The 27,751-nt window shown below is 42.7% G+C and overlaps 1 protein-coding gene across 2 annotated transcripts in view; it reads right to left on the reverse strand.

Annotated features, from left to right (window-relative positions):
- DGKQ (diacylglycerol kinase theta) overlaps nt 1–27,751 on the reverse strand; it is a 133,589-nt gene that overhangs the window by 81,587 nt on the left and 24,251 nt on the right. For both annotated transcript variants that reach the window (XM_065549786.1, XM_065549785.1), the window contains exon 2: nt 16,259–16,338. In XM_065549786.1, coding sequence (XP_065405858.1) covers nt 16,259–16,338 — 80 coding nt within the window. The remainder of the gene's footprint in view (nt 1–16,258; nt 16,339–27,751) is intronic.

Here is a 27,751-nt window from a genome sequence, read left to right on the forward strand (position 1 = left end):
GGTAACAGCTAACTTAGACCCCATCATTTTATATGTATAGTTGGGATTATATTTTCCAATGAGCATTACTTTGCATTTATCAACCTTGAATTTCATCTGCCATTTTGTTGCCCAGTCACCCAGTTTTGAGAAATCCCTTTGTAGCTCTTCGCAGTCTGCCTGGGACTTAACTATCTTGAATAGTTTTGTATCATCTGCAAATTTTGCCAACTTTACCCCTTTTTCCAGATCATTTCTGAGTACGTTGAACAGTACTCGTTCCAATACAGACCCTTGAGGGACACCACTATTTATGAATGAAAAATGAAAACACGAAATGGAAAATTTAAAAGGATTCTTATTTATGTATTTCATCCACACTCTGGAGACACTAGTATTTGAAGTAGCATATTCCCGTCTCATTAGGACACTCATACAATAAGCCAGAAGTGCAAATGTCTTTTTTAGACTTTAGAATTCAAATGACTGATGTCACAAAGTTCAGGTATAGTTTAGGTTAATTACATTTTAAAATTTCAAATTTACAATTTTATATTACACACAGGGTGCCTCTTGAATTGAGTAATCCACGTACCCTTCATGACAAGCTGCGACATCACATCATTTATCATCATCTATGGCTCCATGACAATTAGCCTGGTCACATTCTGATAAAAAAATCTATCTGAAGTACATTTGGAACAACATTTCACTACGACATTGCACAATAAAAATCATTTCCAGTAAAAATGTGTTAACAGCAGCTTTTAGATGATACATGAGATCACACAAATACCACATTTCCCTGCTCACTCCAGCAGATCACCCCACAGAATTATTAAGCAAGATCTGACTGTTCCTTGAGTATTAGGATTTTCCTGTATTTGCTAGCAACAATCTGAAATTGATCAGAATCACATCATTCCAGTCAGTTTCTAAAGGGTTTGCACTGGGAAGCTCTAATATACCAGAACACAGTCATGATTATGCTAAGCAATTCTATTCCAGAAATGTTCATGACAAAGTGAAACAAAGGTTTGTCAGTCGCAGGATGGGGAAAGAGATCCCAGGTGATTGGATGGGTACAGAATGATGGGACAGAGACTGACAGATAAATGAAACAAGGGATGGGGAAATCAAAAACAAAGTAAAATACTTTTTTTTTTTTAAATTGCCGGAGCAGATTCCTAACATGAATTGTTGATCTCCTAATCTGAATTAATTCAGGTGGACAAAAGGGCGAAAGAAGAAGATGATGATGAAAGGATTCCCTCCCTAAAGGCAAAAATACAACTGAAACACTGTACTTAAAACATATTCCCAGGTATATTAAAATCATGTTTTCCTCACACTAAAGTTACGACCATAGATGCATAAATGTCAATATAAATCCCATGGCAACCATAACTCTCAGCCCTGCGCATAGGCACTAGTTTTTAAATTTTCTATTATGACAAAAAATGGCACTTGGGTCAAGTTATAATGATTCCTATACGTATACATATCTACACTGTAATTTCAAATTTCCTAATATGTGTGTGTAACATCTCAGCCACAAGACTGTATTCACATTAGTGCTGGTTAAAAATGTTCAGACGGAACACTTTTCTGTCAGAAAATGTCCATTTGACGGAAGCTAACCATTCTGCAGAAGCACAGAATCATAGAAATGTAGGGCTGGAAGGGACCTCAGGAGGTCTAGATGTCCAGCCCCCTGTGCTGAGGAAGGATCAAGTAAACCTAGACCATCCCTGATGAGTGTTTGTTCAGCCTGTTCCTAAAAACCTCCAATGATGTGATTCCACAACCTCCCTTGGAATCCTGTTCCAGAGCTTAACTATCCTTAGAGTTGGGAAGTGTAATAGCTCGTGTAATCTCTCTCTGCTGCAGATTAAGCCCATCACTTCTTGTCCTGTCTTCAGGACAATCCCTTACCAGGGAAGGTCTGGTGATGAGCTTGTAGTCCAAGTCCTGAAACAGGACTCATTTTGAAATGAGATGCAGTAGCTGTATTAATATTGTGCATTAAAAGCACGGGAGATGGCTTACATGGTCACAAAGAGAGTTGCAATTTCTTGGTTCTCCTCAATTACTGAGCTCCTTTTCCAGTCCGATGACACTAAAATCAATTTGTACAGAACGATATAGAAACTTTATCCATGAAATGCCATTAAAACGTCTAAGTGCCAATACAGTCCTGACCAACCCTCTATTGACACAAAGATCAATGTTAATGCTTATTTCAATTTATACCCTGAAATGCCCTGGAATACCCAGTTTACTTGTGAACAGAGTATTCCCGAATTCTTCATTTCAGCATTTTGTTTCCAGCCATAACTCATGAAGACATCTGAGTACTGTCCTTTGGATACTGTCTTGCCGCGTAACTGGATATTGTCTTGCTGTATTACTTACTATACCATATAGAAATGTAGGGTACACTATAAACAAACTGCTTTTACCATCATCAAATGGCTCTGCTTTCAATAATCTTCAAAGGCCTTTTGTTGCTACCACTATAAACACTATCCTTTACTATGATTAACCTTATTTGCTTCTACATTTATATGATTTACCGACCATGGCACTTCTAAATTATGTTAAAAATTCTTCCTATCGGGTGGCTGAGATGCAAACTACTGTTCATAAAGTAAAATCAAGAGTATTGTGTAGACAGAAACATTAACCGGTATTTGTGGTACGGGGATGACCATTCTGTTTTCAGCTATCTACAGCAGCTGTACTGGCCTTTTCTAATTCTGCTAGGGATTTTCCAATTCTCTTAACCTTTGCGCTACAGATAAGCTCCCAACAATGCCACGCATAATTGCTTCTAGCCTTCAAAACACTCTCAAAAGTATATACCCAGTCAAAAGACTCAAGGCTTTGAAAGCATTCTCCCTGGGAGAACAATGTGTTATTGGAATGTTAGCTTTTCAAAAATTAACATGACATGAGATTGTAAGCTCTTCAGGGCAGGGCATTACAGTGTTGTGAAACTGGGGACAGGAAAAATCAAACACTGTCTTTCCAGTTGTTTGCAAAGCACTTGACACAATGGGGCCTGTGTGGTGCCATCGGAAGCTGCTAAGATACACTATTAAATAATGAAAAAACAAAGTATGCGCAAAAGTCTGGAAATTCTCAACTAAGATTCGAACAACCGACTTAACATGGTTGCCGTACTCCAAACCACGATCTGCTTTCGAAACAGACTTCCATTAGCTGCCACATGAAGAAAGTGAATTCTGCCTTCCTATATATATTTATTCCACAATAATGGGGAATAATAGGGAAGGCCGGATGGCCTCGCTCTTATTTAAGGAACTTGGTTTTCTCCTATGAGTGCTGAAAGTCATCACATCATCATGACAGCCAGTTCTCAGCCTGCCAGCGGGGAGAGCTAACTACCAGCACCACAAAGACATGTAAGATCCTGTATTGTATTCCCTTCTCTTGTGTTATCTTCTGCCCCCGGTTTCTCTCTTTCTTCCTAGCCTCTCTCACTCCCGGCTTTTCACTGAATCCTGAAGTCAACTATACTGCAGTCATCCAAGCCTGCCTTGTCTGAGGAGAAAGGATCCAACCAGATGTCAGCCCTGACCAGATCATAACTAACCAGGGTCAAAGCAGCAGGCGTCTTGGTCGACTACCCAGCCAAAGCATCCACTCATAATTAACCAGTGATCCAGTGTTCCAAAAATATCAACCAAAGCCATATTTCACCCATCTTTTCTACCCTGACTCCCCTCCACCTTTAGTCTGCCTGCTTGTTAAGAACAGGCTAAGTAGATGCCCTTCACATCAGGACAGAGTAAAATTAACCTTTCTTTGTCTTTTCATCAAAGAAAGGCTGTTCTGAAAATAAGAGACTGATAGTTTGACACCAAAAGGAGAGAGACTTTCATAAGGTCTAACTAAGTCTGTTTTACATCATCACTCAACCACAGTTTCAATATAAATGCTTGTTTTAACTTCATGTTCTTTCTTGTGTTTAATCAATAAACTTTCAATATGAATGAATCCTTTTGGTTGTTTGCTAAGTAACTGAGTAAAACCAAGGGCTCTGTTTAACAATAACCCAGAACCCACCTATTGCTGTTTAATGTTGGACAGTGAAAGAGTTCATGAACACCTTTAACTCTTTACCCCTTTAAGATCGTTATCAATACAACATGTCTTTAACAGAGGAAAACTACTAGGAAATATTACATCTATGCAAAGTGGACGAATTAACATTACTTGAAATAATCTTAATCTTCAGACTTTTCCTGACTTTTAAAGGGCTTGATCTCATAACAAAAACAAAACCCCAAACACCCAACAACCAGCAGAAGTCTCCTTTTTCCAACTTCTTCCCCACCATGCCATTTCCTCTTTCAGACGATTTCTAATTTGTTATAGCCAGGGCCCTACCAAATTCACGTCTGTGAAAAATGCGTCACGGACCGGGAAATCTGGTCTCCCCCATGAAATCTGGTCTTGTGTGCGCTTTTACCTTATACTATACAGATTTATTTTTCAAACTGGGGGTCCTGACCCAAAAGAGGCTTGGGGGGGAGGGGCTGCAAGATTATAGTAGGGGGGTTGCGGTACTGCCACCCTTACTTCTCCACTGCCTTCAGAGCTGGGTGTCCGGAGAGTGGCAACTGCTGGCCAGGCGCCCAGCTCTGAAGGCAGCGCCCCGCCAGCAGCAGCGCAGAAGTAAAGGTGGCAATACCATACCATGCCATCCTTACTTCTGCGCTGCTGCCTTCGGAGATGGGTCAGAACTCCTATAGTCACAACACTGTGCCATTTCAGATTTAAATAGCTGAAATCATGAAATTTACTATTTTAAAAATCTTATGACCGTGAAATTGACCAAAATGGACCGTGAATTTGGTATGGTCCTAGTTATAGCCTTTTATTTTTCACCCCAGGATTAGTTACCTTAATTGTCCCCTTGTGAAAGAGCTGAAGGTCTTTTGAACAACCAAATAAGTCACATCAACTGCTTCTCCTTTATCCACTATTTTGTTGAGATGCTCAATAAAATTCTAGTTTACTGCTAGGGTACAAAACATCTTAGCAAGGTCTCGATCACATCAGGCTCAACTAGATGTTTTAGAATGGTCTTTAATTAATACTTCAACCAATATACCTGATACTGAAGTAACACTCACTGCTCTAATTCCCAGAATAACCCCCAAGTGCCCTTTTAAAAAAGTAGGTACGTTTGCTATCCTCCAGTCTAGAAGCTGGTTTTAATACATGATATCTTATATTTTCAAATAGACTAGCTACAGGAATGGGAGACATGTCTAAATCCCCAGGACTGCTTTGAAAATCATAACACTCTCACCCCCAGTTTCTTCAGAACTCTTGGATGAATGCAGTCTAGTCCTTGTGACTACCTGAAGAGCTCTGTGTAGCATGAAAGCTTCTCTCTTTTACCCACAAAAGTTAGTCCAATAAAAGATATTACCTCACCCACCTGGTCTCTTTGCTATTCAATTTATCATTTTATTCCAGTATTTCTTATTTTGACATTTCAGTCTCTGTTAGTGCCTCATCTGGAAAGAGTAAAAGTCTGGAGTAGATGTCAAGTCCACATCCTATGTGTGGGAGACTCTTTCACAGAAATCATTTAGTTTCTGTACAACATTCACATCTGCCTTGGTTGTTCCCTTGACGCAGTGGTTGTCCAGGGGACGCCTTCCTGCCTCTAATATACCTCAAGAATTCCCTGAGTTTCGGGGTGTGTGGGTGTATTTGTTAGTTTTCTCTCCTAATTTTCTTTGCTTTCCTAGTTTCCATCTTCCAACCACCACTGTTGTTTTCTATTGACTTCACTTGGTCTGGATTTTTATTTTTTGCAAAGTTGGCTTAGTTTGAATAATCTCTAATCTTGTATTTTAACTATACTGGTTTTAGCTTGCCTTCCTGCTTTCTTTTTGGTTAGGAGTACATGCACCTTCTGTAACTGCTATTTATTTATTTTTATAAATTGGTCTAAAGAACACAAGTAGTCTCCATGCTGAGTAACTATGTTAATTTCACCACTTTTCTTGGGACAAGAAGAATGCAAGTTAAAAGCAATTTCTGGTAAAAAGTCCAAAGTCTTTCTCACATAAATTTTGTAATCAAACAAAAATTAACATTACAAAGGGGTGGGAACATATCTCAGGACAAGAAACAGATGAATACAGTTAAAATTAGTAATATAGCCAATACCCAAAATTTCTATTGTGGCTGATGCAAGGGAAACAGTATAAATCTGTACATTACTTCACTGTATCAGAAGCAAATGTATTCCTACAGTTGACCCAATTTGTCTGAAATGTGTCATACAAACAGCAGATTAGACCCACGGTTGGTGGTAGTTCTCAAGGGCAGCCATGCAATTGGAAAGCTTATGGTCAATTTCATGCAGTCTGAACACACAGGTCCCCCTAGACCCTATGGTACTTCTATAGCAGAAACCTTTTTTGTATGAGTCATGCTTCTACTTGAAAGAATGACTCATTCAATAGAGTTTTCTGCTATCATCAAGACCTGCTGGAGACTGTTCCTTTTCGCAACATCAAAAGCAAACCTGATAACTGAGAATAAAAGGACACCTTGCCTTTATTACCACTACAGAAATCAATGCTTTTATGGATCCTATTAAGGGAAGAAAAACCAAAAATAAAAATAGAAAATGAAATGACAACCTCCCAGGGAGTATCTATCCTACTTCTAGGAATACTTGTGGCACCTTAGAGACTAACAAATTTATTTGGGCATGAGCTTTCGTGGGCTAAAACCCACTTCATCGGATGCTTATGTCCAAATAAATTTGTTAGTCTCTAAGGTCTCCTCGTTCTTTTTGCTGATACAGACTAACACGGCTACCACTCTGAAAACTATCCTATTTCTGAATGTGAAAGATTGTGAATTCAGAGCTAGTATGTGAATTCTCATGACAGGCTACAGCTATCAAGTTTACAAGAGTTTAGATGGTGTTCTCCTGCCTAGGGAGGTAGGACATGGGGGCTTGGAGGAGGAGATGAAGAATTTGGAGCAGTGAAAACATTTGGAGCAGTCAAAAAATTGTATCAGTTTAAGTTTCCTGTGCTTATAATGTAAGAAAAAAAAGTACACTGTGCCTCGCTTTGTTGGTTGCTCAACAATTCGTCACATCATGTCTCCCACCCTTTTGCGAGGCTCCAGGCAATTGTCTTGTGGGAACAATGCAGCTCACAAAACCCAGGATGAACAGCAAAAGATCTGTAGGCAGAGCCTTCTCAGTCAAGGGGGCACATCTGTCAAACAACCTGCCAGATAAGACTGGATTAGTCTGGAGCCTGACCACTTTGAAGACATGCTGCAGACCCCTTTGGCTTGAACAAAACTTTCACACTAAAGCCAAAGAAACCAAAAGGGGAGGAGCGGAAAGAACAGAGTCAAAAAGTTGTATACACACAGGAAAAGGAGAAGAGCAGAAATCTCATGAAGTCTACTAGGGGGGACCTCACCTTGCAGAACCAGAGAAGCACTTAGGCAGTACAACAACTGGCACTAGATGAAGTCCTCAGACAGATGCATCTTGAACATGATTGTTACATGTACAAGTTTATGTCAAGAAAATAGTATTTAAAAGGAATTGGTATTTTAACCTACATGTTTGCTAATCTTCAAATGGTTGACTAAAATTAAATAACTTTTAATTACAATTTTAGATAAACTAATAATTAAGTAGTGATATTAATAAGTTGATAATTTAACTTTCAACTAAGAATTAACTTTTTATTTGTTACAGGATAATTAAATTCACAATCATAAGCCCACAACAGAAGTTTTGACTGTTGTTACAACCTACAACACAAGACCTTCTACCGACACTTATTGCTAAAATTAATACAAATGAAAAATCTCCTAACTGAAAACCTGTCCAGCTTTTGTGGAAGTCAAAATTAAAAAAAAGGGGAGAGGGGATGGCAGGGGGGGCAGTGTCGAGGCTGAATTCCCACTCTGGCACTCCGAGCGCAGAAGGACCCACAAGGATTCAAAAAATTAATACTGGCCACTCCAGGCTTGTATTAAACTCCCCAGGTTACAGCTTTTCTCGGACCTTGGCTTGGTAAATACTGCCACCACCAAATGCAAAAACCCCTTGGACCCAGGGCCAGCTCCAAGAACCAGGTGCTTGGGGCGGCCAATGGAAAGGGGCGGCACGTCCAGGTCTTCGGCGGCGGGTCCCTCAGTCCCTCTCGGAGCGAAGGACCCACCGCGGTCTTGCCATCGAAGAATGCCCCCCACTTGGGGCAGCAAAAAAGCTGGAGCCAGCCCTGCTTGGACCCAGGTCTGAGGAATGAACTGATGTTTTTTCACACCTGATTTTAAAGCTGCTTACAACATAACTTCAACCCTGTCCTGCTCTGTCCCCCCTCTCCAGAGAACAACCACAGACACGAAGGGAAAGCTTCTTTCCCCTTTTAAAAAGTTCTAGGCCTCCCATTGGCTCTTTTGTCAGGTGCCCTTTTCTTTACCTGGATGCCTTTGTTAACCCTTTACAGGTAAAGCAAGCAGAGAACAGCCACCAAGAGAGACTTTATAGCTAGCTGGCTGGCTGTCCATAAAAGGGAGCTATTCCCCCCCTCACTCCCCGCAACCTTCATTTATCACAGGGAGAATATATAAACTTTCCTTTTTTAAATCCATGAGTGCTGAAGTCACTCATCTCATACCCAAATATGTTTATATGAGAGGGAGAGGAGAGTTTTATAACCAGTGTCACTAGTTGTGATTCATACAGAGATTGAGCTCACCTGTCCATCTATTTCCCGGCCTCTTAAAACACAAATACACACACACACACACACACACAAAATTTACCACTTAAAAACAAAACAAAACATGGAGTTCTCTCATTTCCACCTCTAAAATCACCCCTGTCTCTCACAGGAATAATGTTTGATGTCCGCTGATTTTTAGAACAAACATAACCTGCCATCATACTGACCAGTCTAATCTTCAAAGCTCAGGTGGGCTGGGCTGGGTCAATATTGGATGGGACACTTCCAAGGAATGATTTTGATGATTCAACAGGTACTGCTCGTCTCACTGACGGGGCACTATTACGGGGCACCATGTCGCTGGAAATGTCACCGCTCAGCAGATGAGCTACAAAGCAAAGCGGGGGTCATTGTAAGTTGCTACGGCACCTCATCAGAGCCCATGATCCTGGCCAAGATCCAAGTTGGTAACTAGCTGCTCTGTTCGACTTCAGATCACTCCGAGTTATGTTTAAATATCCCTTCACACACACACACACACACACACCCCAGGGCATCAGGCCCCAGCAGACGCCGACCCTCCCCAGGAACCACAAGCATCACCACAGCACTCCGGGCAGCAGAAGCAGATTCCAGTAGCAAGCAGCAACTCCTGAAAACAGAAGTGAGGGAAGGCTGAGGTACCTTCAGACAGGTGATGTCAGGAGACGGCATTCTCCACTGGGATACTGGACACAGTTTTCTATCCTCTGATAGGCTGTTTGCCCCAACCTCCTCCCACTCCTCACTCTCACCCAGTCCCTCCACCACTAGCCTCACTTTCTCCACCTTCCACGCTCCTCTCCTCCTTTCCATCCCTCATTTCCCCAAGCTATCCCTGTCCCGACATTGTTCCCTCCACCTGAATGTAACACGTTTGCATCTGAAATCTTGGAAGTTATCAAATGCCTGATTTTGATAAATCTTAGTAAGTGATTGAGCACTCTTAGGCACTTCCTTAAAATCTCAGGCAAACGGTGATGATGATGCTATTTGGATTTTCACCCCTTTGGTGGAACTCACTCCTGTGAGGCTCCTAATACCGAGGCAAAATGCTACAGTGGTGAAGACTAGATAAAGAGGCATGGAACTGTTACCATCAACCATGGAACGTTTAATGCAGAACGGATTATCAATAGTTTTAAATAGGGATTAACCTAACTCTGTATTTCCCCCTCCCTGCCCCCCTGCACACCCCTTTTCACGTCTTCCAGCAGCTTAGGAGAAATACAACAACTGACAAATACAACCAATCAATTGTGCATAGCTGGAGCCAATGGGGGGAAAATATCAGGTCAACAGACAAGGTCGACCACCTGCTCATGATATCACAGACCTCTGGAAAGCTGCACTGACATTTCCCTCTTGCCCCCACTCTGTCACATCAACCTGTAATCAGGGCAATAAATCTGTCATTTGTGAAAAAGAAACTTAAACAATGTAAGCTTTCCCAGGGTTCAAAGGGAAATGTCTCTGGAAGGAAAGTTAGATTTCTACCGACTGGGAGCAAATGGTGCTCAGTCAATCACAATTCATGGGCATGGGAGAAGGAGATGCTACGTTCACCACTTTCAGTTGTTAAACATCCACCCAAGACACTAGTAGTCTGAAGCAACCGTAGTGACATCTCTTCCGCAAGACAGTCAACAGCAAATTCTGGTCTCTGGGCAACATTTTATGGGAACTATAATCTTGATTTCCCAGTATCTGAATCAGCAAGAAAAAAATTAAATACCAGTATCACACATGCAAACAACCAGTAACTAATAAGTTCTAAACAAATTACTATACAGAAAACTTGTAAAAGCCTTAATATAGACTTGCAGTTTTAAATCAGTATATGTGCAATCAAGAATTGTAGATGGGATCTATCTTGGCACGCTTTTGTATAGATACCCTAGTTTGCACAAAATTAATATGCTATTGTTGGACTATGACAGATTGTAGTCCACATACAACTCCAGAAATATAAATCTTGGGTAACAATTGCATTAAACACAACTACATTCATAGAATCATAAGATATCAGGGTTGGAAGGGACCTCAGGAGGTCATCTAGTCCAACCCCCTGCTCAAAGCAGGACCAATCCCCAGACAGATTTTTGCCCCAGATCCCTAAATGGCCCCGTCAAGGATTGAACTCACATGCCTGGGTTTAGCAAGCCAATGCTCAAACCACTGAGCTCCTCCCAAAAGTAACATCAAAGAGGACTCCAGAAAGACAGATTTTTAAGATCTTGGTAAGTAGTTTATCACCTGACCAGGGACTTAAACCCTGGACCCTCAGACTAAAAGTCTGATGCTCTACAAACGGAGCTAGCCAAGCTCAGATAACAAGTACTACAAATACCTCGCTTCTCTAAAAGCAAGCATTTATCATAGAAAACTCATAAAAACTAAAAAACTTCTCTATATGGCCACAATCTGTTACATCAAAACAAAAAAAATGCAAACATTTCTATGTCCAGGCAAAGCCCGGAGAACACTTACACAACACATAATGTCACCTACATAACTAGGATGAAACACACAGTGAGGATATGCAGTGTTTCCCGCTTAGGACAATACAGTTAGTTTTTTAAACACCTCAGACAGTACAAAGAGTACATTTTTTTTAAATGACAAGACAGAACTAAAACAGAAACACCCCATGAACAGCAGAAATGGACATTTGGCAAGCTGGACTCTCTACAAAAACAGGTTTTAAAATACTGATTCCAGTCTGAAACACTGAGTGCAAGCAAAAAACAACTTGGTAAGGCATCCGTGCGAATCTCCGAGTCCAGGACTTATCTGAGACTAGCTGCAGTCATGACATCTTTGAGACTGCATGAGCCTTTGCTTGATCCTGGAAAACAAGCTCTGTTTAGGTATGAAAATTTCCATGAGACAATCATTGAAAAACGGTTCTCTGACAGTCTGATTTAACATCAAATGAAACACGGTCACAGATGGACTTTGTCTGTTCCAGATAAAATCCAAGAGATTAAAAATGTAATTTATGTCATAAGCTTAATATTAATACATGAGGAGAAAATGACAGGAAAAATACCCTCTTAACACCGCCTCATACATCAGAGCTTTCCATAAAGAACCACATGTAAATAATCTGAAGGGATGGTGATGGATGCAAAAATAAATTTTCCACATATATTATAAACCATCATCAGTTGTTTTGCTTTGTTATGTTTTTTAAGTAAAGAACCATGTTCAATATTTACTTCATGTAGACTACACACAAAACAAGATCTCCCACATGGCAGCCTTCACTTGCTCAGCGGGCCAGGTTAACAGAAGTCAGATAACCACATCAAGAAAACAAGAACATAAGAACGGCCACACTGGGTCAGACCCAAGGTCCATCTAGCCCAGAATCCTGTCTTCCAACAGTGGCCAATGCCAAGTGCTTCTGAGGGAATGAACAGAACAGGGAATCATCAAATGATCCTTTCCCTGTCACTCATTCCCAGCTTCTGGCAAACAGAGGCTAAGGACACCATCCCTGCCCCTCCTGGCTAATAGCCATTGATGGACCTAACCTCCATGAACTTATCTAGTTCTTTTTTGAACCCTGTTATAGTCTTGGCCTTCACAACATCCTCTGGCAAAGAGTTCCACAGGTTGACTGTGCATTGTGTGAAGAAACTGTTCTGTTTTCTTCTGGACTATCTTAAATTTTATATAGCACCTTTCTACATGAAGGTTCTTCAGCCCTTTACAACTCTCTACAGCAACACTGACAGGTGGACAATTCTGAGTGTGGAAAGCTGCCAATTGTTACAAGGCATGCTGCACAACCGTAGGTGTAGGAGAGGACGATCTAAAGTTAAATAAAATATGCTATTGTTTGTATTTTGATTGTTTAAGCAAAAATAAAACATCAGATAAAATATTAGAGAAAAGTGGGGAAAACAACCTGCACCCAGACACAAATAAAAACAACTAGACTACAATATTGTAATATCAAACAGATTTTAACATTAATACATTCAGACTCATGGTTTTAGTCACACAATTAAGAAGAACTGATATTTTAAATCACATGCCAAATTTAAATGAACAAATCATAGAATATCAGGGTTGGAAGAGACCTCAGGAGGTCATCTAGTCCAAACCCCTGCTCAAAGCAGGACCAACACCAAGTAAATCATCCCAGCCAGGGCTTTATCAAGCCAGGCCTTAAAAACCTCTACGGATAGAGATTCCACCTCCTCCCTAGGTAACCCATTCCAGAGTTTCAACACCCTCCTACTGAAATAATGTTTCCTAATATCCAACCTAGACCTCCCCCACTGCGACTTGAGACCATTGCTTCTTGTTCTGTCATCTGCCACCACTAAGAACAGCCGAGCTCCATCCTCTTTGGAACCCGCCTTCAGGTAGTTGAAGGCTGCTATCAAATTCCCCCTCACTCTTCTCTTCTGCAGACTAAATAACCCCAGTTCCCTCAGCCTCTCCTCGTAAGTCATGTGCCCCAGCCCCCCTAATCATTTTCGTTGCCCTCCGCTGGACTCTCTCCAATTTGTCCACATCCCTTCTGTAGTGGGGGGCCCAAAAGTGGACACAATACTCCAGGTGTGGCCTCACCAGTGTCGAATAGAGGGGAATAATCACTTCCCTCGATCTGCTGGCAATGCTCCTAATAATACAGCCCAATATGCCGTTGGCCTTCTTGGCAGCAAGGGCACACTGTTGACTCATATCCAGTTTCTTGTCCACTGTAATCCCCAGGTCCTTTTCTGCAGAACTGCGGCTTAGCCAGTCGGTCCCCAGCCTGTAGCAGTGCATGGGATTCTTCCATCCCAAGTGCAGGACTCTGCACTTGTCCTTGAATGAATATTTGATCAATCACACATTTCCAAGGAAAATGATCATTTCTCTCTCTCTCAGAACTTGAACTAGTTAACTGTTACTTCACTGATCTATGACCCTCCCCAAGTTTACTCACAAACTTATCCCTACGTCATGATGTAGCTGACCCAGTTGATGACTTACAGTGCTGTAATATCTGCCTCTTTGCAGAGAGTGACATGAACAGTAAAATACATAAAGCATGTAGCCTTGGAAATAGTGCCTGTTGTTGCAGCCACAAGCCCATACACCTAGAACAACACGATCTGGAGCAGTACTTTTCAGCCCAGTGGCCATGATCCAGGGCTTTGGAGTGGAGCCTGGAGTTGGAGCAGTTCTGGAGCTGCAGGTTTTTGCCTGGAGCTGGAGCGGAGCCAGAGCACAGCTCCAAAGCCCTGCCATGATCCACAAGTAGGTTCACCAGGAGCGCCTGGTAAGTCATGTCCCAGGAGTTGAAGGAAAACGCAGCAAAATCCGACGGACACTAGGATCCAAAAGTTGCGAATGAAGAAGACAGGTGAGCTCTTCTTGCCATCCTTTTCCTGTTGCCTCTGCCCCCCCTACCCAGCACCAGCCACTCATACCAAGCACCCAGATCCACACATCCTCCACCAAAAACAGCCACAGGCTCTTGTCATGACCCCACCCTTAGCATCCTAGTCAATTCATATTCGCATGTTCTAGGTCACACGCGGTGTACAAACATACCTAAGGAAAAGTTTCAATCAGACAGAATGGGTGGGTTTTAATGACATTATGTATAAAAACTTGCAGTTCACATCCGAGATATCAGTATAAGATGATAAGATGCTGGCTCTCCATTGAAACGTTCCCAAAAGTATCTGATTATCTTCTCTGTTATACCTGTATCAACATCCCTTTGATTCACTGAGACTGATTTAATGACAGATGTCTCTAACTCTTCCAGGTTTTCCTTATTTAAAGCTTTCGTACCACTTAACACTTCACCAGGCATTGTACTGCCCCCATCTTCCCATTTCCATCTTCCTCCAGCTCCATAATACCTCTTTGTGCTCTTCTTCTTTAGTAATTAAATTGAATCCAATTTGTGTGTGTATTCATACTAGATCTTTTTTGAACCCTGTTATAGTCTTGGCCTTCACAACATCCTCTGGCAAAGAGTTCCACAGACTGACTGTGCATTGTGTGAAGAAATACTTCCTTTTGTTTGTTTTATATCTGCTGCCTATTGATTTCATTTGACGACCCCTAGTTCTTGTGTTAGGAGAAGTAGTAAATAACACTTCCTTATTTACTTTCTCCACACCGGTCATGATTTTATAGACCTCTATCATATCCCCTCTTAATCGTCTCTTTTCCAAGCTGAAAAGTCCCCGTCTTCTTAATCTCTCCTCATATGGAAGCTGTTCTATACCCCTAATCATGTTTGTTGCCCTTTTCTGAACCTTTTCCCATTCCAATATATCTTTTTTGAGATGGGGGCAACCAGATGTGGGCGTACCATGGATTTATATAGAGACAATATACAATAAACGAGAAGTCATTCTTCCGCTCTACTCTGCTCTGGTTAGGCCTCAGCTGGAGTATTGCGTCCAGTTCTGGGCACCGCATTTCAAGAAAGATGTGGAAAAATTGGAAAGGGTCCAGAGAAGAGCAACAAGCATGATTAAAGGTCTTGAGAACATGACCTATGAAGGAAGGCTGAAAGAATTGGGTTTGTTTAGTTTGGAAAAGAGAAGACTGAGAGGGGACATGATAGCAGTTTTCAGGGTGTCATAAGGAGCAGGGAGGAAACTTGTTCACCTTAGCCTCTAAGGATAGAACAAGAAGCAATGGGCTTAAACTGCAGCAAGGGAGGTCTAGGTTGGACAATAGGAAAAGTTCCTAACTGTCAGGGTGGTTAAACACTGCCTAGGGAGGTTGTGGAATCTCCGTCTCTGGAGATATTTAAGAGTAGGTTAGATAAATGTCTATCAGGGATGGTCTAGATGGTATTTGGTCCTGCCATGAGGGCAGGGGACTGGACTCGATGACCTCTCAAGGTCCCTTCCAGTCCTAGAATCGATGAATCTATGAATATGATATTTTCTGTCTGTATCCACCGCTACAATTAAGACTCAAAAAAGGGCACACGTGAACAAAAATGTTAAGATGCACCAACCTACAAAAGTCAAAAACAGCTCTTTCATTCAACAGCAAAGGCTTATCATCCTCTATTGAAGTGTAATTGCTGTAAAAAATGTGGTAATGTCCAAAAACCTTGCTCAGAAAACCATGTATAAGAGTGTACTGTACCTCTGCACCTCATCTGAATCAGTTACCACATTCAGGTATGACAATTCTACCAGGCAATGACACACCATTAAAGCACTTTGGTAATCTTGAAAAATGCTGTGTTGCGTTCCTTAAAGGCAGTTTGTGCATAACCATCTATTCCAGGCAGGTTCAGAAGGGCTTAGATTTAAAACTTGTGTCATGGAAAAGATCTAAGAGTTTGAACCAATGAATAACATTTAGCTTATATTAAAATCATTAAATTAATGAGCGAATCTATTTTTTTTTATAATTAATTTACTAATGAGAAAGATATGGCAAATAAACTTGAGCCACTGGCCAGGCAAAGTATATCATAACACATGCCGACTCACCCTTACGAGACTTGACGCAACACACGAGCATGGTATCTTCACATGCTTGAGGCACTTTTCATGAGACATAAAGTTGCAAACTGTGGAAATAAAACATGCATGTTTCAAAAACGTGAGACTTTTCTTTTTCCAAAGCAGATCAAATATATTCAAGAACCACTTTCTAAACTGTACTATTACTAATGTCTCAGGGTTTGAGAACAGAGTTCATCCTGTCCCTGTATTGCCCATTCTCCCCTTCCCAGCTGTCAAAGGAGTCATGTCCCCCCACCAGCACCACACTAGGGGCCTGCTACCCCAAGCAGCTTTAACTACAGGGAGCTGCTTACAACCAGAACCAGCCCTAGGACACGGCCCAAGTGGGTGGGCTGTGTACAGAGGAATTCTTCCCTCTGCAATTCATGACGTGGAGGAGGACTATATGGTGGATAAACATGGATCAAACCCACTGGAGCAGTGGAGAAAGAGACGACAAGCATAGGCTGCTTAGAGTATTGAAAATGAATTGCAATTTTTATTGCAGAAGTCATTAGTAACACTCCCATGTAAATTTTGCTAAAATTAATAAATATATTATTAATACCTACAAAGGGCTGGAAAATTGTTTCACTAGCTTGCTTTTAATGCTCAGGAAAAAACATTATAACTGCATAGGTGAAGTGTGTAGTTCAAGCAACGGTACGCATCTCCACTCCTGGAGTAGGAATCTCTGGGAGGAGTTTTGTGATGGGGGATTGTTGGTATGGGACCAAATCGGGAGCCAGTATTTTAATACAAAGTTTCAGAAGTACAAAGTTTTAAGGAAAGCAACTGTTCAGGAAAAAGGACACACTGTCCTGACAATGTGAGACTCTTTATAGAATGCTTATTGCTGAACATCATTAAAATTAATCATGATCTACGAAGAGGGATACCGTTGAATAAGAAATAAACTCCCTGCCATTCGTTATCTGTATAGTGTCACTAGCTGGGATTACTTAGGAATTAACACGTCAGCCCGTTGATGATACATAGCGCTCACTGTATTCAAAGCAGACCGTGCCAGTTGGATCGTGAGGACGAACGTATTAATATACGGTTCCAGAACTGGACAAACCACACAGGTGCAGACATTTCAGAGCGTTGATGACTTTGAGAGAAGTTAACAGCAGAACTTGGTTACTCATAATACCCGTAAGTGGAGCTCTCTAGACAGAATGCCTTCACAGACCCCTGCTTTTGGAGTTGTGTGTCTCACCACACGGAGTCTAGTGTGGGATAAGACCCCACAACTGATAAAAATCCATTAAAATAGTCTATACAATTCACTTATGCCAACTGCCACCAAATCGATCTGACTGGCAAGATGTTGGTCCGTGTTCTCATTCAATTCCTCAGCTTGCTTGAGCAAGGGCAGAACATTGCATCGCAAGTCACCACCCGAAGACTAGTGAGCCGCAAGACACTCCTGTACAGAGAGGTAGTAGCCATTCACAGAAGACAAACTGCGAAACCAACATCCCAAAGCAGACGCACCATTTCCAATCTACACACCAAAGCTGAATACATGATTTACTGAGCCCCACGCAGTTTCTCTACAGATTTCAGAGAGGAATTCTTTACTGAGGGAAACCAGAAAAGATGCCCTAGCTCTGGTAGGATAAGCCTTGAGATCTTCTAACATCTGCCTCTCTCAATTCATCTAGACAATCTACACCAAGACAGATTTCTTCTCAGCTCATCGGCAACAAAAAGTGGGAAAACCGCTTACAAAAAGATTTTTAATGGAATCATTTTCATCTAAGAAGTGAGTATCCAGTTGGGTAGAAGAGTTGGGCCATGAGTATCATGGAGCACAGGGGAAATGCACGGAGATGTTGTTAAGGAATAACTCCAACAATAGAAATCTTAGGCAAGGACAAAGTTCCATCTTAGCATTTTTTCATAATGGTAAAAGATGAGTAAGACATAAGCACCTGCAGTTTACTGATCTGACTCAGGGGAGTACAAGCAAAAATGGCCAGACTCAGGAACAAAAGTTAACAAGGGTAAAATTTCAGAAAGAGGATTACTGCTTTTACTGGGAAGCAAATTAAGGAACCCCAGAGACAGCAAGAGCGATCATCAGAGAATCTATGGGGAGCTAGCAGCAATCACCACGCTTAGGTCGCTCAATAGTTCCATAATAAATGATTTGTTTAACCTTTTCTTGTGAAGCTCTCCCACGTCCATTGTTTGCATCCGGCCTTGGAATTCAGCAGGGAGAAAAGCTCTCTGACAGCAACGGTGCCTTTTCTTTGTCTCATGAAACTCCACTCAGGTTTAGCCAAGGCATGAACTGCTAAAAGTCACCACTTCCCTTTCCTGTCCTGTTCCTCAGGAAAAGCTTGGCAGCCCGCCAAAACAACAACTGACTATGGATATCCTAAAACGTTGGGTCCAGGCTCCCAACAGAGCAGCAACACCACAAGCCGCTCTAGAACTGCTGGAGCAAGGAAAGGACCTCGCTGACACAGGCTGCTCTGTGCACTCCCCCTTTTAAACACATCTTCTGGGCCTGGCACATGGTGCCAACAGGGCATTCTCCTTCCTCCCTGGGAGCACAGCTTTGCCCTGCTGCCACCTAATGCAGTTAGTTCGGTAGCTCAAGTGACAGAGCTCTGTGCTCCACTGTTGAAGGTTCAGGGATTCAAGTCCTGCTGACGTTGCAAGAAGTGAGAATTGTTACAGTTGTACGTACTAGAATTCATTTTCAACTTTTTCCTTTTTAAAGAAACCTAGGAAATGACATACCAAAACTTTAAAACTTTCAGTTCAAGTGCTTGAATTTGCAGAATTAGGATACGCTAGATTTACCATTGTCCATGCAGCCTTAATTCTACCCGAGTGCATATCCATTATGATGTCCTAATAACATGATTGCATCCCGGGGGGTAGAGCCCTGCAGAAGACCATTTTTTTAAATCCCACTCCCGTCCTGTCCTGCCCTGCAATACCCACAGGACGCAATCATGTAATTAGACTATTACAACACGTATGCACAAAGGGGCAGAGTTAAGGTTGTACTGAAGCCGTATAGCCAGTATTTCCCAAATCTGGGTGCTTGGATTCACAACCTGAATAAATAAAGGTTTCTCACTTGTAATCCAAGTCCTCTGAGATGAACTGCACGTTCACACTCAAAGGACATGCTAACAATGTGGCCGGATCTGCACTATTGGAGTATCCCATGAGTGGGAATGTGCAGCGGCCATTCAAAACCCCTGCTTTGAACTTTGTTCTTTGGTAAGTCATTACTTGTTATTTGCCTTACTATGGGACCTAGAGGTTCCCCATCAAGATCAGAGCCCTATGGTGCTAACCCTGAACATCCACCCAGTAAGAAAAAAATCCTGAACAATCATATGCCAATTAAATTTTAAACTACAGCCTACACAGAGGGAGAAATATAAATCCGGCCATGCAGTGCCAGCTCCACGACCGAAGAAGCAGGAGTTAAAAAGAAGACAAGGACAGAAGAGGTTTTGTGTTTCCATTAAAATAGCACCTGCTAGCTGGCTATCTAATGCATCAAACCATTTAGTCTGGTAAAGTGAAGCATCTCAACTCCTGGAGTGGGAATCTCTGGAAGGAGTTTTGTGATGGGTGATTGTTATCTGTGGGACCAAATCAGGAGTCATTATTTTGAATACAAAGTCTCAGAAGTATATATTTTAAGGAAAGCTCATTGAGAAACTGGTTGGGAAAAGGACACACTGTCCTGACAATTTGAGACTATTTACAGAGATGCTTATTGAACATTAACGTTGATCAGGAGCTACTATGAGGGATACAGCAGGGAGTACAACAGAAATGTCTTATTTTTCTAAACCATTTTGAACACACCGTTTTTATATATTAATAGATTACGTTGGGAGGTAGGAATTTTCAGTGGTGTAGCCTGTTTAAACAATATTTTAACTCTTACTTCAAGTTCCTAAGGGGAAAAAGACTATGACGTATTTGTGTTTTCTTACCTTAATTTTTCATATTTTGCCACATTTTTCAGAAGCCTGAAGTTAGACACCTACATCCTTGTTCAAGCTCCACCAAGTCACCCGATATTCAGAGATGCTGTGCACCCATAATTCCCACTGATGTCACTGGCAATCCCTGGGCACTTACTGCCTGTGACCAAAACATTGGGCACCCTCTCTAAGCACCTAAATATAGATTTAGGTGGGTAACAGCAATCATGTTTGAAAATTTGGGCTATTTTCTGTAAGTACCAACATGACTCAGGCATTTCACAGGATGACAAAGGGACATGTGGCTATCAGAAGCTGGGGCACTTATGATTTATAACTGACCCCCCCCCCCCCCCCCCGGTACACCCTCTTGTCTCAGACTGGGCACCGTTCCAACACAGGGACGGGGCCTGTGATGTGGTAAAGGTACGGGGGGTGGGAGGGAAGGAGAAAGTGTGGGAGTGGCCATGTAACTATGGTATCAGTGGCTCGTCAGAACTACTCTGTTTGCCAAGAAACCATCTCTACTCTGTGTTTGCCCTTGAGTCAGGAAGGAGGGAGATGCCGGCGGGAACTGTTGTGTGTTATTGCAGAGCTGTGGTAAGCATTCTAGTGAAACTAAAACTATTTATAAGCTCGATTGTGCCACACTGGCTCACATCCTATCGCGTTTCCTCCCAGCCCTGAAGGCAGAGTTCAAGGCTGGTTCCAAAAAGGAAACCCGGCCAGGCAGATCACAGCGACCCATCCTGTATGATGCAAACAGTGTATCTGATTCACATGCAAACAGAAGGCAACGTCCGAGCCACTTGTGATAGTAGATAATGTTTTCACCCCTCAGCTCATAGAGAGCCGAAAGCAAACCTCTGCTCTCACCTAAGCCCCACAATGCGCTTTGGCAACCAAAGACTTTAATACTAAGATTAAGCTCTTTGGGGAAGAGACTGTATCTACCTCTCCACCTGAAAGCAGCTAGCACAAGGAGACCTCAACCAGGACTACTGCCTCTGGCTGCTACGAATTGAATAACTAATCATAAATTGTGATTTCTACAGGAACATGCAGAAATGCCTTTGTCCCCTACCTGAGGTATTCCACACAATTCCATTTCTTTTTTTGTTTATTTTTTCCGAGCTCTTCTTGCATTTACCAGTCACCCAGAATAACTGCTCTCTAGGTATTCGGCATGAGCAGGGTCAATGGAAGGCAGCCGAAAAGCTAAGAGATTGCTGGGTTTATTTTCTAATTCAAACATGACTCATTGATGACACGGAGCCAACGCACGATGGCCCAACCCCTGTAACCATTTATTTTGCCACTGATTTCAGTAGAAGCTGGAGTGGGCTTTATGGGCTTGGTTTAACTCCCACTGGAGTAAATGGAAGTACTCCCATCCCTTCACAATGGGTTTTGAATCAGACCGTCCGGTCCCCAATTCAGGGAAGCGCAAACAGGTTTAAGCGCACGCTCAAGGGCTTTCTTGGAATCCCGACCTAACATTGATGTGATCACCACAAGTTCTGTACACGCCCCCTGAGTTCACTCCTCTGAAGCTCTGGAGACAGGATATTGGGCTAGATGGACCAACAGTCTGACCCAGTATGGCCGTTCTTATATTCACCGGTCTCAGAGTAGCAGCCGTGTTAGTCTGTATCCGCAAAAAGAAGAACAGGAGTACTTGTGGCACCTTAGAGACTAACAAATTTATTAGAGCATAAGCTTTCGTGGACTACAGCCCACTTCTTCGGATGCATATAGAATGGAACATATATTGAGGATAGAGCATAAGCTTTCGTGGACTACAGCCCACTGCTTCGGATGCATATAGAATGGATCCATTCTATATGCATCCGAAGAAGTGGGCTGTAGTCCACGAAAGCTTATGCTCTAATAAATTTGTTAGGCTCTAAGGTGCCACAAGTACTCCTGTTCTTCTTTTTGCTTATATTCACCATCGGGGATGACACAGCAGGGACTGAACTGGGACCCTCCAGATGAAAAGGATGAGGTGCTATGGCTTGAACTAAAGAGACAAGCCTCTGAAATGGGTGACTGTAACAGCATATACTTTATGGACTGGCACATAGGGAGGGGCACCTGTAACACACTCACCAGTGGGTTACATGAACTCATTAGAAATAGCCATTTCAGCACTTGTCACAGACTCAGCACCAAAGAAACTGAATCTCCAGCATGAAATGATTACAGTAGAACCCACTAATTTTCATGGATAACTGGGCCACCTGTTGTGAATTATTGGATTTTGTGTTGTAGCAAGTAGCATACCCCTCATTAACTTGCACTTTGCTCATCTGCATACCCCATAAATTTCATTGGGGAAAAAAACACGTCTCTCCCAACCACTTTTCAAAAATGATAGAATGACAGATGAACAAAGGGAATTCTGTGATGCCCTATCCTTGCTTTTACTACTAATTTGCAAAATTCAGTCACTAACCGCTCCCCCAATCATTAGTGCAAATGAGTAAGGTTCTTCTGTAAATGAACAAAGAATTGAAGTATAATGCATCACAGAATGTACTTTGTTCATTTATTCTGGCAATTTCAGTTTAGTTTTATTTATACCAATATACTAACAAATGTACTGTAAAATATCGTGTAAGAGGCAAGGGCTCCAAGCTTTTTGAGGCAAGGACTTCTTACAAGTCTATTAGTGCCTAGCACACAATATGAAACCTCTCTACCGTTCGAATATAAAACATGCAAAGGTGGGAAGACCTGCAATGTTTATGTGGATCATAACATCAAAGGATTAGCAAAGTCCTGCAGTACAGCGTATTTCTAGCATACAATTTAAACATTAAAGGTGTTTTTCAAGTTTGATGGCACGTGAAAGCACTGAGGACCCGAATCTCAGTTGCCCTGCACAGTACGCAGACATTTACGGCAGTGAAAGTGGATTTAATATACCACTAAAATCAGAACGGCAGCATTTTCACCCACGTTCACTGGCGTAAATAACTACAGAAGATGCAGAGCAACACAGAATCAGGCCCTATGGTTTTACTTTGGTTTTTCACATATGATCACCAGAGAAATTGTCAAAAAACGAACTCTTATATAGTATCTTTGGATCCATTTTGCTTAAATTACAGGGTCAACAAAAAACAACATAAGGAAAAGGCTAAATTTCAGGTTACGGTGTTCATATGACAATGCACCCTAGTTTTGGTGAGCAGGGAGCATGTCCCTGCCATATCATCTCCCAAAGTCACATAACCCAACAAACCAATGACAACTGCTAACGGAACAGACATTACACTCAAACTTGTGATCACAAAACAGAAGATAATCTGGAGTGTTATTTTTGATTCAATGACTGCCTAAAAATGTTCTAGGTACCATCTAAACATAAAACAACCCCATCCACTGTCTCGAGGAACTTGCCTTCTCATTAGGCCAATTCACAGAGAAAATTTATAGATGAAGGGACAGGGTTATTGGGGGGGAAGGATAGCTCAGTGGTTTGAGCATTGGCCTGCTAAACCTAGCGTTGTGAGCTCAATCCTTGAGGGGGCCACTTAGAGATCTGGAGCAAAAATCAGTACTTGGTCCTGCTAGTGAAGGCAGGGGGCTGGACTCAATAACCTTTAAAAAAAAAAAAAAACAGGGTTCTGAGTTCAATCCTTGAGGGGGCCATTTAGGGAATTGGGGTAACAATCTGTCTGGGGATAGGTCCTGCTTTGAGCAGGGGATCTGACTAGATGACCTCCTGAGGTCCCTTCCAACCCTGATATTCTATGATTATATTAAGAAATTTAATCCAGATTTAAATCTCACTTTTTGATGCTTGCCTCCACACTTCACCACTGCCTGTTTTGTTTTGTTTTTTTGGTTGCCTTCATAAATCTAGCTTGTTGTCCCTTGCTGTGAAATGTAACACTATGCTCACATATTTTTTAATCTAACCTTCACCTTTTCTATGTAATCTATTTCCATCCTTCACTGTTTATATTTAACCCTTGCATATTCCTACTGTATACGTTAATTTTAAGCTTTGGCTTTGTTTTCACTTTAACCCCATTCAAATCATTTGAACCTTTAAAAGCCCATTTCCTATTGCAACATGTTCACAAATCGACAAGCTTCCATATAAGGCAGCCCTCATTTATTCATCGCATGGCAATCTTCTGCCTATCTCTGCACACCCTCCTGGCAGAAACCAGAGATAAGCACAGTCCAGTTTGCTTCGGAACACTATCTGCTCTGGTCAAGCCCTTCCTTTTCCATCTGCACAAACCCCATCAACTACAGAGGATAACAGTCTACTGAGACAAAACGTGCTATTGGCCAGAGGGTAGAAGCAGACTCCTGAAGCAAAGGAAATATGCCTTTTATAGGGTGAGCCCACAGATGTGGGACAGAATAAAACTCCCGACGTACAGTGACTATAGGACACGTTGGGAAGGCGGGGAGAAGAGGCAGTGTTCCCTGAAGTCTGGGTCCAGTAGGGGGACAGAGAGATAAAGCCTGAAATAAAACTTTAAGAGGAATAATGCATAAATGCTTAACATTTGCATCACTGCGATTGTTTTGGACGTATTCTGGACATGTGCTAAGGCCCCAGTCCTGTCCTGTCATTTGTACGGGTGCAGCCCCTGGATGACAATGCAGGACAGGGGTACGAGCTTTTAAAAAGCAGATGTCTGCAAGTGTAGCATGCGCTTCAGTTTTAGCAGCAGGAATTAATTTTGAAGTCCATTAACACGGCCTTAAATCCGTTACAGTAAGTCATCAAATCTGAGAGCAAGTTAGCAAAAAAATACAGAACTTCACAAGAAGTCACAGTCACTATAGGAATCTATTTCAAAATATTCTGCTACAATATAATGAAATTTAAGAAATTCACCTACAGCGTCACATAATAGAATATATAGCATTAGCGTATACTAAAATATTATAAACTTTAAGAGCAAACATAAAATAATCTACAGATGAAGGGCCAGATGCTCAGAGTGTATAAACCAGCATAACTCCATTAACTTCAGCGAGAGGGTGGCCAACTTTCTAATTGCACAAAACTGAACACCCTCGCCCCGCCCCCTTCACCAAGATCCCGCCCCTGCCCCACCCCTTCTCCAAGGCCCCACCCCTGCTCACTCCATCCCCTCTCCCTCCGTCGCTCACTCTCCCCCACCCTCACTCACTTTCACCAGGCTGGGGGGCAGAGGGTTGGGGTGTGGGAAGGAGTGTGGACTCCAGGGTGGGGCCAGGAATGAGGGTTCGGGAGGGAGCTCCGGGCTGGGGCCGGGGGTTCAGAGTGCAGGAGGGGGCTCAGGGCTGGGGCAGGGGATTGGGGTGCAGGAGGTGGTGCAGGCTCTGGGGTGGGGCCCGGGATGAGTGGCTTGGGGTGCTGTGCAAGAGGGGCTGTGGGGTGCAGGCGCTGGAAGGGAGTTAGGGTATAGGAGGGGACTCAGGGCTAGGCCAGGGGGTTGTGGTGTGGGCTCTGTGAGGGAGGTAGGGTGCAGAAGAGGGTTGCGACCTGGGACAGGGGTTGGGGGTGCAGGCTCCTGCCGGGCAGCGCTTACCTCAGGCAACTCCTGGAAGTGGATGGCATGTCTGGCTTCAAGGCCCAGGGGCAGCCACGGGGGCTCCACACACTGTCCGTGCCTGCAGATGCTGCCCCTGCAGCTCCCATTGGCCACGGTTCCCAGCCAATGGGAGCTGTGGAGACAGCACTCGGGGCGGGGACAGCGTGTGGAGCCCCCATGGGCGCCCCGGGCATAGGAGCTGGACATAGAATCATAGAATATCAGGTTTGGAAGGGACCTCAGGAGGTCATCTAGTCCAACCCCCTGCTCAAAGCAGGACCAATCCCCAGACAGATTTTTGCCCCAGATCCCTAAATGGCCCCCTGAAGGACTGAACTCACAACCCTGGGTTTATGCGAGCTGCTTCCAGGAGCCACAGGGAGCCTGCCTTATCCCCACTGACCGGACTCTTAACGGCCCAGTGAGCGGTGCTGACTGGAGCCGCCACGGTCCCTTTTGGACCAAGCATTCCGGTTGAAAACCGGACGCCTGGCAACCCTATTCAGGAAAGCTATAACAACCTACACCAGCTGAGGATCTGACACGGTGTTTCTATTTGGAGTCAACACAATAAATCATAAGTAGCATCATGTCCATGCAACGCTTCTATATTTGTATTTATCCACACGAAAAAAAATTGAAATAGAGTATGCACCAGAAAACATTTCCAGTACTTCCTGCCAAGCTGACTTGATAAAAGATGACAGGAAATTCTAACAGTACATCCAAAGACAGAAATATTTCTTTTACTGAGACATAATTATGGCAACTCTTGTGTTTTGTGTATCACGAGCCCAAATAAATCATTAAGAATACAGGGCAAGTGAAATCCATTTCAATTTGCACCATACTACTGCAGCTGTTCCTAAACCTAACGCAGTGGTTCTCAAACTTTTTTACTGGTGACCCCTTTCACATAGCAAGCCTGAGTGCGACCCCTCTTATAAATTAAAAACATTTTTTCTATATTTAACACCATTATAAATGCTGGAGACTAAGTGGGGTTTCAGGTGGAGGCCGACAGCTCGTGACCCCCCCTGGAATAACCTCGCGACCTGCTGTGGGGTTCCAACCCCCAGTTTGAGAATCCCTGACCTAAAGCCTTTATGAGAACAACTGATTTTTTTTTTTTAAGTAGAAACTAAATATTTCTTTAAAATGATAAAATACCCTCCTGCTCCAGACAGCCAAGCTTCGGAATGTGGCACACTCAGCAACCACATTCAATAACAAACCCTCCGACGTAAATGAAGTGTAGCACTGATACGATCCAAAGAGTCCCACATGGGGCGCCTCTGAGGAGACGGCTGATGTGGAGGGAAATGATGGGGACCCCGCCAGTGGAAAAGAAGGGATGCCTTATAAATATATTAAATAAAAAACTCAATAACGGGGTTCAAACCCATATGTGACTCACACCAACCAGAAATGAACCTAAGCACAAAGTGATTGAAGAAGACTGGCAGCTTCTCTAGTTTGGTGGGTTTAATGTTAGCAGGTTCTTATATTTTACTAAAGTGCACCACTTTGAGAATATGAGAATGCGTGCTGATTGGGCCATACGCGGCCCGCCCACGGGCCACAAGTTGAGAACCACTGGGCTATCAAACAATAGTCTGAAGCGGACACATTTGCAACAACATTTGAAGACAAAACGCCCTGTGCGTGCGGGCGAGCCCATAGAATTTTTTTCAAAGGAAACTTTCTGAGTTTCAGATTTGCCAGCCTAAAAAGAAAGCAGCTTCAACTATGTCTACAAAGGCACTTGAAGCTTCATATGCGGTCTCCCTTCTTGTAGCAAAATCAAAGAAGCCGTACACAACTGCAGAAAGTCTGATTCTGCCTGCCCCTGCGGCGCTTGCAGAAAAACCATGCTTGATTTAAAAAAAAAAAATGATTCTCTCAAGAACGTACGCTGATCAAATGACACTGTGTGTCGCCGAATGAAAGAAATG

The sequence above is a fragment of the Chrysemys picta genome, chromosome 6 (genome assembly GCF_011386835.1).
Source record: "Chrysemys picta bellii isolate R12L10 chromosome 6, ASM1138683v2, whole genome shotgun sequence".
Classification (NCBI taxonomy): Eukaryota; Metazoa; Chordata; order Testudines; family Emydidae; genus Chrysemys; species Chrysemys picta.